Below are 16,719 nucleotides of genomic sequence, written 5' to 3'. Positions count from 1 at the left end.
GCCAATGCGGTCAAAAGCGCAGAGACATCGTCCGCATTCTGTTCTTCACTGAGAGTGAAAGGAACCAGCGAATCGGTCAATGCCCGAGACAGAGCCCGAACAAGTGTCTCCGCAATGGAGGACAGTTCGATCTGCCGACGTCCAACCTCCTCAGCAGAGAGGAGGGAAGCCTCAGAAACCGGCAAAACCGAATCACGCTTGATCGGTTTAGTCAGAAGAGGCAGCAATTCCCAGGAAACCGGAAGGGTAGCCCTAGGGAGTGCAAAAGACGCCAGCCAACTCTGGCTCTGATTGGGCATGCCAAGCTTCCTATTGGCCGTAGGCACGAAGGAAGAGGCTTGAGCAGCTGAAGCCACCCACTGCTGAGCTGATTCCGGAACTGGACCAAAAGGAAGCAGTAACGGAACAGGCACTGGCCGAATACCACTCCCCGCATGTGCTGGACGAACCAGCGAATGCGAAAGTTGGTAAGCCACTGACGGAGACTCGGCGAACCGGAAGGAAGAAACATCTTCCTGTGCCGGCCGGAAGTCCGCCATGGCAGAAGGAACGAATGATGCGGAAGAGTCCGCAGCCACCACCCCTTCAGGGAAATAACGAGACGTTACTTCCGCCGCAACGTCAAGAACAGACTTGAGCTTCGACGGAAACACGCCCCGCGACTCCTCGCTGACCACTGATGGAGCATCAGAATAGTCACACGTGGAACCATGACCGAAGTCACCAGTTCCGGAAGCAGAAGCATGCCCTGGCAAACCGGAAACCGGAAAAGCCTGAGCACTAACATCATCCTGCAGCCCAAAACCCTGTGAAGGTAAAGGGTAAGCAGGACGACCATCCGCAAAAACCGGAGCTGGATGAGCTGACGTCACTCCCCCGACTGAGTGGAGTGATGCCTGCTCAAGCCTAGGCGCTTGAAGGCCGGAAGGCGCACGCTGTAATCCACTATCTGGTATCCGGAAGGAACCACCAGAAGAGGAAGAAGCGTTTCCGGCCGAAACCGGAAGTGTAGTCAACGGAACCGCAAAATGCGGAAGTGAAGACTGCACTGGTTGACTTCGCGATCCGGAAGGACCGGAAGTCAGTGAATACTCCATCCTGCCGCGACCGCCGTAGCGTGCCGGAGCAGACGGATCATCACTTCCGGCAAGTGCCGGAAATGCGGCAGTCGAAACCGACTGCCGCCGCTGTTCGATCAAATCCGGGGCCTCGTAGGTTATCGCCGGAAATGAAAGATCAGCATGGTATCGGTCGTGACCCGATGCGAAAGAGCTGTCCCCCGAAGGAGAACGTCCAGGCGCCTCACGAGGGCTATCGGACCAGCTCTGCTTACCAGCCGACGCTGAAGAGGGAGGACGCTGCTCCAAGCCGGAAGTGGAGGACAAAGACACGGAAGCCAATGCCCGGACGTCACTGCCAGATGCCGGAAACGCCGAACTGCTGGCGACGGAACGCTGAAACTCTGCCTGCACCAAGCTGCGGATTTCCGGAACCAGTGACTTTAACAGAGAGGAAACCAACGCACCTTGTCCAGGTGCTAACAACGATGACGAAGTCTCCGATGTAGAGACAGGTGCAGAAGTAACAGTAGCGCTAGGCGCCGCAAAAGAAGCAGAAGTAGTAACAGCGCTAGGCGCCGAAATAGGTACAGCCAACAAAGTGTTACGCTCTTGGTCTGTAACAAGTAACGTTGCTTTGGAAGAGGAAGACTTAGACTTAATTTTCCCCTTGGGGTCCGACTTGCCACGGCGCTTGTCTGAATCAGACATGTTGACAACAACACGTGGCAACGCGAAATTTTTTTTTACTGAAACATAAGTCTAAACGACTGGAAAACTCAGTAAACACACGCACAAATGCGTTCACAAAATACTATAGCTAAACTTGCCCCACAAAAAGCAGAGGCACGGAGAGCTACAAACAAAGTCACACGAGCTAGAAAACTAACTCACTGATTCGGAGTAAGAATATGATATTTAACTGTAGGTTTAGAACCCTTGGTCTTCTTAGCCGCTTTCTTAGACGGAGACTCTGTATTGGCTTCCTGTCTAGAGCTGGGTTTCTTCTTCCCACTGTCCGCCATACTGGCGTTAGTCTTGTAGACGAAAGTAAACAAAGACTAACCCGTGGCAAACGAAAGCAAATACAACGAAGAAAATGGAAAAATCTCACCCAATCTCAGCTAGAAAGCTAAGATACAGACGTAACCAGGGTGTAGTCTGCCAAAGAAGCAGTGGGCTAACAAAATAGCCCGAGCGTAATCCAAAACACGTCCTTAGACGCTAACGCTGAAGAGTAGAATGAATAAGATGGCGGCGAGAACACGCATGCGCAATGCATGTTGGGAGGTAACCTTGACCTGGCGTTGTCATGTGACCGTCAAGGCTGTTCTATTTTTAGGGTTACTTCCCACCCTACCAGGGTGGAGCGTAGTTTTCAGCGTTCTAGCACTAAACTGAAGTAAATTGCTATATGTGAATTGGGATAAGATATGTAATTTAATTGATATTTACAGAATAGATAAAACACATTTGGTAGATTGCAGAAATGCAATACTCTCAAAATCCAAAATGTTGGCCATGGTTTAGGTTTATTGCTGTTATCTCTGTTCGGCCTCAGCGACTTTGTTATCCTTTCGTTGGAGCGGGTCACATATGTCCTTTCTCATAGCACTCGGGCAGGCCAGCCTTACACACTTACTCACAAAGTAGGTTGCTGATGTTGGCTACAGGCATAAAACTATGAAGACTTTTCCAAATTTACACTTTGATTGCACTGAGACTTTTCTACGACTTGAAATTTGAGAGCATTGAGACTTCAGCTAGTATTTAATATCTGAGCCTACCACTAAAAGTTTTCCAAATATTGAAGTCTCAAAGCACTTACATTTACAGTTTGCAAAATTCAATGTCTAACAATGACAAGATTTCTCAAAAATGTGTAGTCTGATACACTGTAGCAATCAGAATATTTGTTCTTTTCAAATTGAACCTTTGATGGCAGCGAGAATTTTCCAAAAGGTGAAGTCCTAGCTACTTGTGATGAAGAACAGAAGATTACAAGTATCAAACTGATCTACTTCTGTGTCTTCTGCACAGTCCATGGTTGGAATAACATTGCAATCATAGCACATTCTGGTTTATTAAAGCAATACATGTATTTTACTTGACATGTCAGTTAGTAGTTACTCATAATCACCTGACCGGTGTTTTGGCAAAAGCATACTTTTTTATATCAGTTTAATGTTAACACCTACGACTTTGAATCTCAGGAAAAGTTGAAATGGTAGCATCCTTGCAACAATAACAACAGCCAAGTCGCAAGTACTTTTGGAAGGACAGTACACCTAATTTTGTCTTATTATCTGTTGAAATATTTATTTGTTTGTCTAATTATTCAAGCTTGTCTTTTTGAACTTCAACTTTGTGTTTCTGTTCTAAGTAAGGTAAGTTATAATAAAGTAATATCATATAGTCGTGTAAAGTTTCCTTCATGGAAATTCAAGTTGCTTTCTCCCTGAGGAAAGTGAGCTGTCATACAGTATGGCAATTTTCTTTTTCCTGTGTTCTGCCCTAAGACTTTTGATGCAAACTTGGGATCTTTATCATGCGCATGCATGCATGGTGGTGTTCGAACACCAAGGACAGTGTGCACAAAGTTGACTTTGGGAAATAAATCTCTCACCGAAGCCAGGAATCAAACCAAAGTCGATAGCAACGAACTGGTTTTATAAAGCCAGCGCTGCTACCAACTGAGTTATCTCCCCACCACTTGACTTGATCTGGTCTGGTATTTTGTGTGTGTGTGTGTGTGTGTGTGTGTGTGTGTGTGTGTGTGTGTGTGTGTGTGTGTGTGTGTGTGTGTGTGTCTGTGTGTGTGTGTGTTGGTAATTCTGTTTTCCGCCTTCTTTTTTTCTTGTGGCCAGCGAAGTGAGACTGGTCCTACATTTACAGCACGCTGCAGACAGCAAATAAATGGAACAAAATATCGGTCTGTGGTTCCAAAATGACAATGACTGTACTTTGTCCTGAGCCACAAAAGGACAGTCTATGCAACAGTGGTGGATTAGAATATGAGTTACACACGGAACACATGCCACTTTAAGGCCACACGATCAGAAAAAGTCTATGTCAGCACAGATTAGATCAAGGGTTGACAGAATAAAACAGAACTTGAAAGGTACGGTACACACGATGTCAAATTCTACAAGAGTTAAGTTTTAGCTTACAAAGATTATTGATGACATTACAGCATGCCTCGAAGCACTATGTATGTTGTGCCAACTCCACAGTGAATATGAGAAGAAGAATATTGAAGAAGACTAGAGTGCAGTATGATTTTCAAGGAGAAACCTGCATTCCTATAATAACACCTCTAAAATTCTTTCACATATGTTCCTTGAAAATGAATGTTTGACAGTCGCTGTTTTATATACACAATACAAATCTGGTTCCCTGAATGAGAAGAACGTGTCATGTCATATTTGATAATCACCTTAAACCTAAATCAACACTGCACTCCAAAGTGGTAACTTCTTGTTACTATTGTCCATCTAGAGAGTAGGCTTGCTGACTGACCTGGACTGATGAAGGGGGCAGCGGGTGACTGCATGTGAAGGCTGAGGCCCTGCGGGGAGGGGGTGGGTACGAACGACTGGGGGGAGGGGGCGTGCAGGTGAGGGTTGCCAGGAGAGTTGGAGGTGAGCAGGGTGCCCGGGGATGGGGTTCCTATCAGCGCTGCAGACGGAGAAGGCTGGATCTGAAACATCAAAGTACACAGTGCAATCACAGACAAATATGGCTACAGTACTTTCAATGAGAATAAACGCTGATTCTTCCACTCAAGACTGTGAGGTGCTAGACAACTGGCTCCACCTAACACTTGCTCAGTGTTCAATCATGAACACTCTCTTCTCTTTGTTATTTCTAAGAGTGTAAAAAGTCTGGAAAGCAATTCAAAGCATAACACCATTAAATCAGCCTTTGCATTTTTCACAATTAGTATACTGCAAAGTCATGTTGTGATGATAGTTTCCAAAAGACAATAAAGCTAAAAAAAACAAACAGTTTCCAATGTTCATCTAACTGCTCAATACCTAGAGTTTCCAATGTTCATCTAACTGCTCAATACCTAGAGTTTCCAATGTTCATCTAACTGCTCAATACCTACAGTTTCCAATGGTCATCTAACTGCTCAATACCTACAGTTTCCAATGGTCATCTAACTGCTCAATACCTACAGTTTCCAATGTTCATCTAACTGCTCAATACCTACAGTTTCCAATGTTCATCTAACTGCTCAATACCTACAGTTTCCAATGGTCATCTAACTGCTCAATACCTACAGTTTCCAATGGTCATCTAACTGCTCAATACCTACAGTTTCCAATGTTCATCTAACTGCTCAATACCTAGAGTTTCCAATGTTCATCTAACTGCTCAATACCTACAGTTTCCAATGGTCATCTAACTGCTCAATACCTACAGTTTCCAATGTTCATCTAACTGCTCAATACCTACAGTTTCCAATGTTCATCTAACTGCTCAAAACCTAGTTTCCAATGGTCATCTAACTGCTCAATACAGTGGTACTCCCGACGAACGACCCCCCCATCAGAGACCCTCTCCCTTCTCAGACCTCATTCTTGCTGACGGATTAGTTTTGCTATATAAATCACCCCCCATGGCCGACTCCTCCCAGAACCCGATTTGCGACCGACTAGTTGTTACAATTTGCGACCTTGTAACGACATTTTCAAATCAAAACCTAACAAAAAATCGTAACGTTTTGCTTGAATCTCTGAAAAAAGATCGCAAAAATCACTCGGCCGGAAATATAACAGACGACGCGTTTAGGTCTCGATTGCGCATGTCCGACGTTCACAATTTTACGATCCCAACATGCCCTTTTCTTGTCCACTTCCTTTCGAAAAATCAACAAACACACGCGCGAGCATCAACGATCTTCTTCTTCGACCATGGCTTCGAACTCTCCTTCAACTTCAAACGCTCAATCGCGCGGAAAGAAGAGGAAAATTTTGACTCTGGAACAGAGGATGGAAGTGGTGAAACGGAGCCGTAAGGGCGAAACGGCAATTTCGATCGCGCGGTCGTTTGAGGTAGGAAAAACTCAGATTCAATCGATCGTCAGCGACCAAGAAAACGTGGTCAATCGATGGGAGACCGGCGAAAATTGTTATGAACTTTGCTAGTGCAGCCTCATGCACTCAGGACCTTATGCGGTTTGCTTTGGCCAATAACTTTCCCGACATGGCTGATGTCTTGCTCAATTTTGACAGTCAAATTAAGAAAGAACACTTGAAGAGAAAGTCTCAAGCTTCTCAGACGTCCATGAAATCTTTCTTCAAACCAGTGTAAAATGTGACAGGTGTATAGTCCTCTTCCAAATACTGACACCCATATGAACATAAACTCTTTTGACTCCCAAATATTTTTTTAAATACATGTAGAGGATACAATTAAAGTAAAACAAGAAGAGCAAACGCTCGATCGAGTCACTTTCGCAGTTCTGAATATTATATGAGGCATCAGATGGACAGGAAGAAATTGCTATTCACAACACAATGAGTCACGTTCACATAAAATTTGAGCCCGGTCACTTTTATAGTTTCCGAGAAAAGCCCAACGTTAAGTTGTGTGTTGCCGAACAGAAAAGGCTAGTTATCTCCCTTGTTTTTCTGATAACGTTCGTAAAAGGCTACAGATGTAAATACTTTGATGTAAAGAATAATCCTACAAAGTTTCAATCACATCCGATGAACTTTGTCAAAGATATAAAATGTCTAATTTTTCCTTTGACGCTGACCTGTGACCTTGAAAAAGGTCAAAGGTCAACGAAACCATCGTTAAAGTGTAGAGGTCATTGGAGGTCACGACTAAACAAAATATGAGCCCGATCGCTTTGATAGTTTCCGAGAAAAGATATAAAATGTCTAATTTTTCCTTTGACGCTGACCTGTGACCTTGAAAAAGGTCAAAGGTCAACGAAACCATCGTTAAAGTGTAGAGGTCATTGGAGGTCACGACTAAACAAAATATGAGCCCGATCGCTTTGATAGTTTCCGAGAAAAGTCCAACGTTAAGGTGGTGTCTACGGACGGCCGGCCGGACGGCCGGCCGGCCAGACGGCCGGCCGGACAGACTAACACTGACCGATTACATAGAGTCACTTTTTCTCAAGTGACTCAAAAATATAAAAAAAAATACATACCTCTCGCTTTTTATTGAATTAGGTTATCAAATTAATTCACCAAACCACTACTGTAATTATGCCACAACTTCGACGGACCCTGAAGGTATTTCTCTCTTTCTCTCTGTCCCTGACTTTTTCTCTCTCACTGTCTTTTTCTGACCTGACCTCACCCCCCATGTAAGACCCCCCCCTTTTAAGACCTAAATTTGTCAGATTTTGGGAGGTCTTACATGGGGAGTACCACTGTACCTACAGTTTCCAATGTTCATCTAACTGCTCAATACCTACAGTTTCCAATGGTCATCTAACTGCTCAATACCTACAGTTTCCAATGTTCATCTAACTGCTCAATACCTAGTTTCCAATGTTCATCTAACTGCTCAATACCTACAGTTTCCAATGGTCATCTAACAGCTCAATACCTACAGTTTCCATTGGTCATCTAACGGCTCAATACCTACAGTTTCCAATGTTCATCTAACTGCTCAATACCTACAGTTTTCAATGGTCATCTAACTGCTCTTTTTCTTCTTCCTTTCACCTGGCTGCGACCCGTGAAGACGACACCATCACGTTGATTCGTTGATGACACAACCATTTGTCGAGGGTAGCGTAGGCACCCGGTCTGCTCCCCGCCTAAAAAAGGCCAGTGCCGTTCCGTCTTCAAGGGACTGCGTGGGTTTCATTTCGGAGTTTTCCTTCTCCTTGACGAGTTTCCTTCCATGGATGATGAGCCTCCTCTACCCTCGTTTTGAATTCAGAGTGGTCTTCTCTTAGGATAGCTGCCTGCCAGGGTTGACGAGCCTATCCTGCCCGGCTATTTGACCCATAGCTGGAGGTTGGTTCGTGGGCACCTGGGCGTTTCCACACACCGGTGGGCCCGCATGCCGCACGTCTAGGGGCCAACCTCCTCCGAGTCCTTGTAGTCTAGCCTGGGGCCTTGCGGTACCCAGTTTACGCCTGTCGCCGCGATGGAGGCACTACATAGGGCTTGTTGTGGAGAGGTTATTGTACTGGCAGGAGAGACTGACGCATTCTGCTCTCTTTTCGCATTGTCCTAAAAAGGACAGACGGTGCTAGCCAGCGGTGAGGGCTGAAAGCGAGAAGTGACAAGCACAAGACACTTCGCCAACACACTAGACACGTCACACAACCGTTTGGCAGGCTAACTGCTCAATACCTACAGTTTCAAATGGTCATCTAACTGCTCAACTGCTACTGGTGTATATGCCTTGCCGTGGCGTAGCAGCTTGCGTGCCCTGATGATCCAAAGAGCTATGCCGGCCGGAGCCTTCATAGTGCTCCTGGCAGGTGTAACCATGCCGGACAGGTCTGAGGTGAATGGGGCCAGACTAAGTATATCAATCAATCAATCAATGAGGCTTATATCGCGCATATTCCGTGGGTACAGTTCTAGGCGCTCAGCAGTGATGCCGTGTGAGATGAAATTTTATACGGCCAGTAATTGCAGCCATTTCGGCGCATATTTACCTTTCACGGCCTATTATTCCAAGTCACATGGGTATAGATAGACAATTATTAACTGTGCCAAAGCAATTTTGCCAGGAAAGACCCTTTTGTCAATCGTGGGATCTTTAACGTGCACACCCAATGTAGTGTACACGGGGGGGAGTTCGGACACCGAAGAGAGTCTGCACACAAAGTTGACTCTGAAATAAATTTCCGCCGAACCTGGGATCGAACTCACGCTGACAGCGGCCAACTGAATACAAATCCAGCGCGCTACCAACTGAGTATACACCCTGGCCCTCCAGGTTGGGGGTTGTGCGAAGGGCTAACAACTCATCCATGGAAAATCCGGGTGGGATCCCGGCAAATCCTCCCCCCTGTGCTCTCAGGGTAGGACGTACGGGCCATGAGCTAAGGGTGAGGTAACCCTGACAGAAAACCCCGAATGCTGAAGACGGAGGACCCGGGCCGCACGGCGCATTCTAACAAACCACGGGTACACGCGCTTACGCAAATGATGACACAATCAACCAGCACAGATGGAAATGGCGCTCGCCCATTGAGGACCCCCCAGGGTGGAGCAGCGTCGGGTCCCATGCCTCAAAGGGACCCAGCCCCAACTACTGGAGGTCCCTCCCGTCCGTCTTGTCACGCCAGGGGATGCGGGAGGAGAGTGACTGGCACCACCACAACCAGAAAGAAACCCAATCAGCAGCGACCTTTTCAGGTCATGCACTGGAACGCAGAAAGTATCCTGAACAAGAAGACAGAGTTGGAGCATATCCTGCATGAGAAGAACATCAACATCTGCTGTATTCAGGAGACGCACCTGACACCCCAAAAATCCTTCAAAGTGAGAGGCTACCAGTGCCTTAGGTCCGACAGAACAGACCGAAGCAAAGGAGGAATCCTGACCCTCATCAGGAACAACATCAATGCCTGTTTGATAGAAACGCACATGGAGGACTCCGAATATCAGGTGATTCGAATCCAGACGAAGACAGCAGAATTCCATCTTGTCAACTTCTACTGCCCCAACGATAGACACCTCGCCCTTGACAGTATCCCCGCAAAGGCCTCCAACTTCATCATGGTGGGTGACTTCAACAGTCATTCACAGAGTTGGGGATATGACCACTTGGATCGGAGAGGAGAAGAGGTGGAGAACTGGCAGGATGACAAAGGTCTCATCCTTTTGAACAGTCCCTTTGACTGCCCTACATTCTACTCCAGAAGATGGCACACTACATCAACTCCTGACCTAGCCTTTTGCACGGAAGACATGCACCAGCTAACCAGCAGAGAGGTCGGAGAACAGCTAGGTGGAAGTGACCATCGGCCAGTCTTTTTGACCCTGGGCATGGAGTCCTGCACTGAAGCTTCCTTCCCACGGTGGAACTACAAAAGAGCGAACTGGTTCCTCTTTAGACACCGCACCAGCGAACTCACCAAAGACATCAGAGTCGAGGGTCGAGACATCAACATGGTGGCGAAGGACTTCAACATGAGCATCCTCAGAGCAGCGCGTGAGTCTATTCCCAGGGGTGCCAGGAGAGACTATAAGCCCTATTGGAGCAATGAATTGCAGGAACTGGATGATGATCTGGCAGACGCCAGAAGGGAAGCAGAAGTCAACCCGTCACAAAACAACAACATCCGCCTCCAGGAAGCCAAAGCCAAATTTCTCAAGAAGAAGCTACAGGCAAGACGGAGAAGCTGGCAAGAGAAAACAAGCTCTCTGAACCTTGAGAAGGATGGCAGAAAGCTCTGGAGGCTTACCAAGCAGTTGAATGATGAGAACACCAGCAGAGGAAAGATCACATTAGAAGAGAACGGGAAGGTGCCAACTGGAAAGCATGCTGCCAACCAATTTGCTGAAAGCTACGCAGCAGAGAGCAACCTCCATGTTAGCCCCGAGAAACAGAGAGAAGCAAGAAGAGAGAAAAGAGAGAGACCTGCCAGACAGTCGACAGTGGACGCCATGAGTCAACCACTCACACTCCACGAGCTGCACTCAGCTCTGAAAAAGTTAAAGGCGAAGAAGTCCCCTGGCCCAGACGGCATCACCAACAAGATGCTAACCCACCTTGGTAGTGCAGCAGAGAACAAGCTACTCGAGGTCTTCAACAGCAGCTGGCAAGAAGGATCGCTACCACAACTCTGGCGAGAAGCGATCATGATCCCCATCTTAAACAAGAAGGGCAAAGCCCATACGACTCACATGCTTGACCTTGACCTTTACATGACCTTGACCTTCAGGGTCAAGGTCAAATAACTAAACCTAGCAATGACATCATACACTAAGAACTGCTTTACACATTTTTCCTACCAAAATACATGTGACCTTGACCCAAGGTCAAGGTCATCCAAGGTCATGCAACACAAAGCTGTTAATTCAAGACATAGGAAGTACAATGGTGCTTATTGGCTCTTTCTACCATGAGATATGGTCACTTTTAGTGGTTCACTACCTTATTTTGGTCACATTTCATAAGGGTCAAAGTGACCTTGACCTTGATCATATGTGACCAAATGTGTCTCATGACGAAAGCATAACATGTGCCCCACATAATTTTTAAGTTTGAAACAGTTATCTTCCATAGTTCAGGGTCAAGGTCACTTCAAAATATGTATACAATCCAACTTTAAAGGACCCTTGCGACCTTGACCTTGAAGCAAGGTCAACCAAACTGGTGTCCAAAGATAGGGCTTATATTGCCCTGTATAGCATACATAGCTAAGGTTGCCATTCTCGATAACTTCAGAAAAAAATGCGAAAATGTGAAAAATGGTCGTTTTTAAGACAACAATTACGGCCCCTGTGACCTTGAACTTGAAGTGAGGTCAAGTTGCCGCACATGTTTTTTGAGATCTTGTAACCATACACCATCAGGCCACATCAGGTGTTGATAGGCTTAATAGTGTCCAAGAAATATCCAACGTTAAAGTTTTCTGGACGGACGGACGGACGCCGGGACGGACGGACGGACGGACGGACGACTCGGGTGAGTACATAGACTCACTTTTGCTTCGCATGTGAGTCAAAAAAGGGAAGGATCCAAAGAAGGCCACCAGCTATCGCCCAATCAGCCTCACCAGCTGTGTTGTGAAGACCCTGGAGAGAATTGTGAACGAGCGCCTCAGGTGGTACCTGGAATCCAGGAACCTCCTCGCCCCTGAACAAGCTGGATTCCGACAGTTCCGCAGCACTGAAGATCAGGTCACTTACCTGGCGCAAGAAGTTGAAGATGCCTTTCAGGAACAGAAGCTGGTCTTCGTCACCTGGATAGATCTTCAGAAGGCCTTTGACAAGGTCTGGAAAGATGGACTCCTTGTAAAACTGCTGAGGAAAGGCGTGTCCAGCAACATGTACCAGTGGATTCGCTCCTACCTCTATAACCGCAGGGCAAGAGTTAACGTCAACCAGACCAAAAGCAAGAAGTTCCTCCTTCGTCATGGCGTCCCTCAGGGCGGAGTCCTCTCCCCCACACTCTTCCTTCTCTTCGTCGACGATCTGGTGTCTGAGATGCCCAAGGGGATCAAAGCTGCTCTCTACGCAGACGACCTTGTGATCTGGTGCAAGGAGGAGCACGCAAGTACTGCCACCTACAGAATGCAGCAAGCGGCAGATAGGCTGAACGCATGGGCAAAAGATTGGTGCGTCTCCATCAACAAGGAGAAATCCTCCACCACCCTATTCACACTGTCGCCAAAGCAGAAAGCCGGAACCATTAGGCTTGGTGGAACTCCTCTGAGAGAGGATGAAGAAGCAACGTACCTTGGTGTCACCTTTGATAGACGGCAGACCTGGAAACCACACATTGCACAGGCAGAGACGAAGGCCAGGCGCAAGCTAGCCATACTCAGGAAGCTGGCAGGTACCACCTGGGGAGCGAACGAGAAGATACTGAAGACAGTATACCAGGGAACAATCAGACCCCACCTCGAGTACGGCTCCACAGCGTGGTCAACCTCAGCCAAGACAAACCTGCAGACCCTCGACCGTGTGCAAAACCAGGCCCTCCGACTTATCACTGGTGCAATGAAATCCACGCCCATCAAGGAAATGGAGAAGCTTACCACCATCCAACCCCTCTGTCAGAGAAGAGAAGCCAAGGCTATGGTACAGGCCGAGAAGCTCAAGTGCCTACCGGACCACCCCATGAAGCACAGACTGAGCAACCTCACCAAGAACCGGCTCAAACGGACCAGTTTTGTACACAAGAGCAAGAGACTTTCTCGGCAGTACAGGGAAGTCCTCCCACAGAACACTCTACCTCTGACTCAAGAAGAAGAGGAAACCCCCAAGGCAACAGAGAAACCAGGCATCCAGATCTGCACCAGTGTTCCACATGTTACCTCAGGAGAAGATCAGAATGACACAGCTCGACAGGCACTCACCTTAGCCCTGATCGACGAACAGTACCCAAAAGAGGCGTGGATCCATGTATACACCGATGGATCAGCAACTAACGCCGTGCTCAATGGAGGTGCTGGCATTCTGATCCAGTCCCCTGGGGGACACACAGCTACATCCAGCGTTGCCACTGGCAAACACTGCACAAACTATAAAGCAGAAGCAGAAGCTCTCATGCAGGCCGCCTCCTTGGTTCAGGACTCCGCAGACCCTTGCTACCAAGTTGTCTTCCTCTCGGACGCCCTTTCAGTCCTTCAGGCCCTAGAGAACGACAAACTCCCACAGCTGGCCAAAGCATTACAGATGGTCAGACAAACCAGAAGAGTTGTCCTCCAGTGGATACCAGCACACTGTGGGATACCAGGAAATAAAAGGGCAGATGAGCTGGCGAAAGAAGGAGCCGTGGAAGACCAACCTGAAAACAGTGTCAGCTTTAGTGAGCAGAAGACAATCATCAAGGCATTGATGAGGCCAAGGACAAACAGAGATGACTACCACACATTGTCCAGAGAGCAGCAAGTCAACCTCATCAGGCTGCGTACTGGCCACAACAGGCTCAATGCTCACATGAACCAAAAGTTCAAGCTGGCGCCATCACCAACCTGTGCCTGCGGTCAAGAAGACCAAACAGCGGAACACATCTTACAGCGATGTCCCTTACTAGATGAGGAACGAAAAGAAGTGTGGCCGTCACCAACTCCCTTGCAGACCAAACTATATGGCAGTCGACAGGAGTTAGAGAAAACGACAACATTTATCACCAGTGCTGGACTGATCGGGTAACCTCTGCGAACGCCAAGAAGAAGAAGACTGCTCAATACCTACAGTTTCCAATGTTCATCTAACTACTCAATACCTACAGTTTCCAATGGTGATCTAACTGCTCAATACCTGCAGTTTCCAATGGTCATCTAACTGCTCAATACCTACAGTTTCCAATGTTCATCTAACTGCTCAATACCTAGTTTTCAAGGGTCATCTAACTGCTCAATACCTACAGTTTCCAATGGTCATCTAACTGCTCAATACCTACAGTTTCTCTTCATAACAAATTATCACTTTGTGTAAGCCTAGGCTTTTTTCCTTCAAGAGAATCCAAATATTAATGCTCAGCACTTTTCAGAAACAAAGCAATAAATTAAGTTAAAAAAGAGCTCATCAAGAAACAAATTTCCCCTGCTGACTGCTCATAACTCAATAACGCAATTTCTGTCTTTACTGACCATTCGACTAGCACCAGGAGAGGCAGGTGTATGTGGGTTGGAGGGCGGGGTCATGGGGTTGTTATGGAAACGAAAGCCGTCTCCTCGCTGCCGACCCCCTGCCGCTGGAGACCCCAACATGGACGGTTGCTGTGATATAAACATGTCCATATCCATTCGGATGGGCGAAGGGGGGTTGTCGTCTTCCGTAGTGGAGCGTCGTCTGGCATGGCCCGCCGTGACCATCTCATCCACAAACATGCTGAGGAATGTCTGAGGAAAAGACAATGATCATCATTATACTGCTGCTGCTACTTGTATTACAACTCAGGACAAGTAGACAAAGAGCAAGACGAAGGAGGGGGAGGAGAGTAACTTTCATAATAATAATAATAAGGGTATTTATAGGGCGCAAATCCTAAAATAGTTCAAAGCGTCTTGCAGTCTTAAATATAATCATCTTAATAACAGCAACAATACACATTTAAAAACAAATACAAACTTTAAATAAATGCAACACAATCATGTACACAATACACAATTCAAATGACTATCGTTATCAACAACAATCTCAGATGTTCGCTACACATAATGATGGGACACTTTCCCACACGCACACACACACACAGGCACGTGCGGGCACAAACAAATGCTCATTAGGGCAAAATACCAAAATGAAAACCTCTTAAAATATGCCAGGCTATTTACAATGCTACACAATGTAAGGGGGAAGAATTGTTTTCCTAGTTGCAGTGAAGACTGAAAAGATGAGTTTTTAATACAATGTAACAGATTTTATTTATGGCGCACATGAGTTTACTCGGAAAATAACTCCAAGCCATAAACTAGGCAGCGATTATCTACACAGATAACAACAGTACACATCACAACTTGAGGTTGAGCAAGCGTATTAACAAAATATCTTAAAAGATGCTTCACAAGAAAACTGGGAATAAAAAAACACCGAAAGAGAAGAGAAATGAGACAGAAAGGAGAGATGAAAAAGAAATTGCAGAAACAGTTACTAAATAATAAAGGTAAATCAGTAAAAAGGATGTCTCTCATTTCAGAATTGTTTTGATACTATACTGTTCAAAAAAAGAAACGCATAGTTGCTACTTGCCAAATTTGTTTTATTTTTCGAAAAAATTAACAGAAAATCCAATATTTAGATTATTTGTTTGAAATTTGGTATGGACACAGTTGAATGCACACACAGTTCATTTGCATCTTCAAATCAATCAGTCAATCAATACGATTGGGTGCCGAGGCTGTCAAGTCAGTAGGGGGTGTGACTGCCTTGAGCAGCAACAACTGCCCGGCACCTTCTGGGCATGGACTGGATCAGATGCCGGATATCTTGCTGTGGGATGGTGTCCCACTCCTCCTGAAGTGCCTGCAATAGATCGCGGTGATTTGCCGGCGCTTCTTCTCGCCTGCGCACACGTCTGTCCAATTCATCCCAGAGGTGTTCTATCGGGTTCATGTCTGGCGACATGGATGGCCAGGGAAGCACCTGGACATGGTGGTCGGTGAGGAACTGGGTGGTGAGTCGTGCTGTGTGCGGGCGAGCGTTGTCCTGCTGGAATATGGCATCCTGGTCAGCCAGAAGAGGAAGGGCGTGTGGGCGCAGAATTTCCTCCACGTATCGCTGGGCAGTTATGCGCCCTTGGACGTGCACCAGGGTGCTCCTTCCAGCGGTATTGATCGCCCCCCACACCATGACGCCTCCACCACCATGAACGGGTGCCTCATCCACACAGTTGGGCGCGTAACGTTCGTTTACTCTCCGGTAGACCCTCCTCCGACCATCATGTCGCTGGAGCAGGAAGTAGGACTCGTCGCTGAACCACACGTGTCTCCAGTGATTCCGGACGGTCCAGCGAAGGTGCTGGTTGCCCCACTGCACTCGGTTCTGGCGATGGCGGCGGGTGAGGACAGCTCCTCTGTGAGGTCTGCGAGCTCTCAAACCAGCTTCATGCAGGCGGTTCCGCACGGTCTGGTCCGATAATCGGTGTGGCCCGGGGAGAGCCTGGACAGAAGATGAGGCCGACAGGAAACGATTCCGGAGGTGGCGGAGCCGTATGAAGCGGTCGTGAGCAGCAGTTGTCGCCCTTGGTCTTCCCGCTTGTGGCAAGTCAGCAACGGAGCCAGTGGCTTGAAACCTGACCCACAGTCTACTGATGGTGCTCTGGGACACGTGGAAGTGCCTGGCGATTGCACTTTGACTTTGGCCTGCTTGTAAACGACCCAATGCAATTTGGCGGTCTTCTCTGCTCAATCGGGCCATCTTTCGTCGCTGAATTGTCGTCTGATTTCTTTGTGGCGAACAATCCGCTTTTATGGGTTTTGGAAGACATGGTGAGAGCTCAATATTCCCCGAGTTTCACGAGATTACACTGAAGTATGACGAGTGGT

General features: G+C 47.1%; 1 protein-coding gene across 2 annotated transcripts in view; it reads right to left on the bottom strand.

Annotated features, from left to right (window-relative positions):
• Positions 1-16,719, bottom strand: part of LOC138960781 (mediator of RNA polymerase II transcription subunit 14-like) — a 170,852-nt gene that overhangs the window by 57,851 nt on the left and 96,282 nt on the right. For both annotated transcript variants that reach the window (XM_070332427.1, XM_070332428.1), the window contains exons 33-34: positions 14,323-14,574; positions 4,578-4,758 (exon numbers count right to left, since the gene is read on the bottom strand). In XM_070332427.1, coding sequence (XP_070188528.1) covers positions 4,578-4,758; positions 14,323-14,574 — 433 coding nt within the window. The remainder of the gene's footprint in view (positions 1-4,577; positions 4,759-14,322; positions 14,575-16,719) is intronic.

Source organism: Littorina saxatilis, linkage group LG3, assembly GCF_037325665.1.
Source record: "Littorina saxatilis isolate snail1 linkage group LG3, US_GU_Lsax_2.0, whole genome shotgun sequence".
NCBI lineage: Eukaryota > Metazoa > Mollusca > Gastropoda > Littorinimorpha > Littorinidae > Littorina > Littorina saxatilis.
This window is presented reverse-complemented; position numbering and strand designations above follow the sequence as displayed.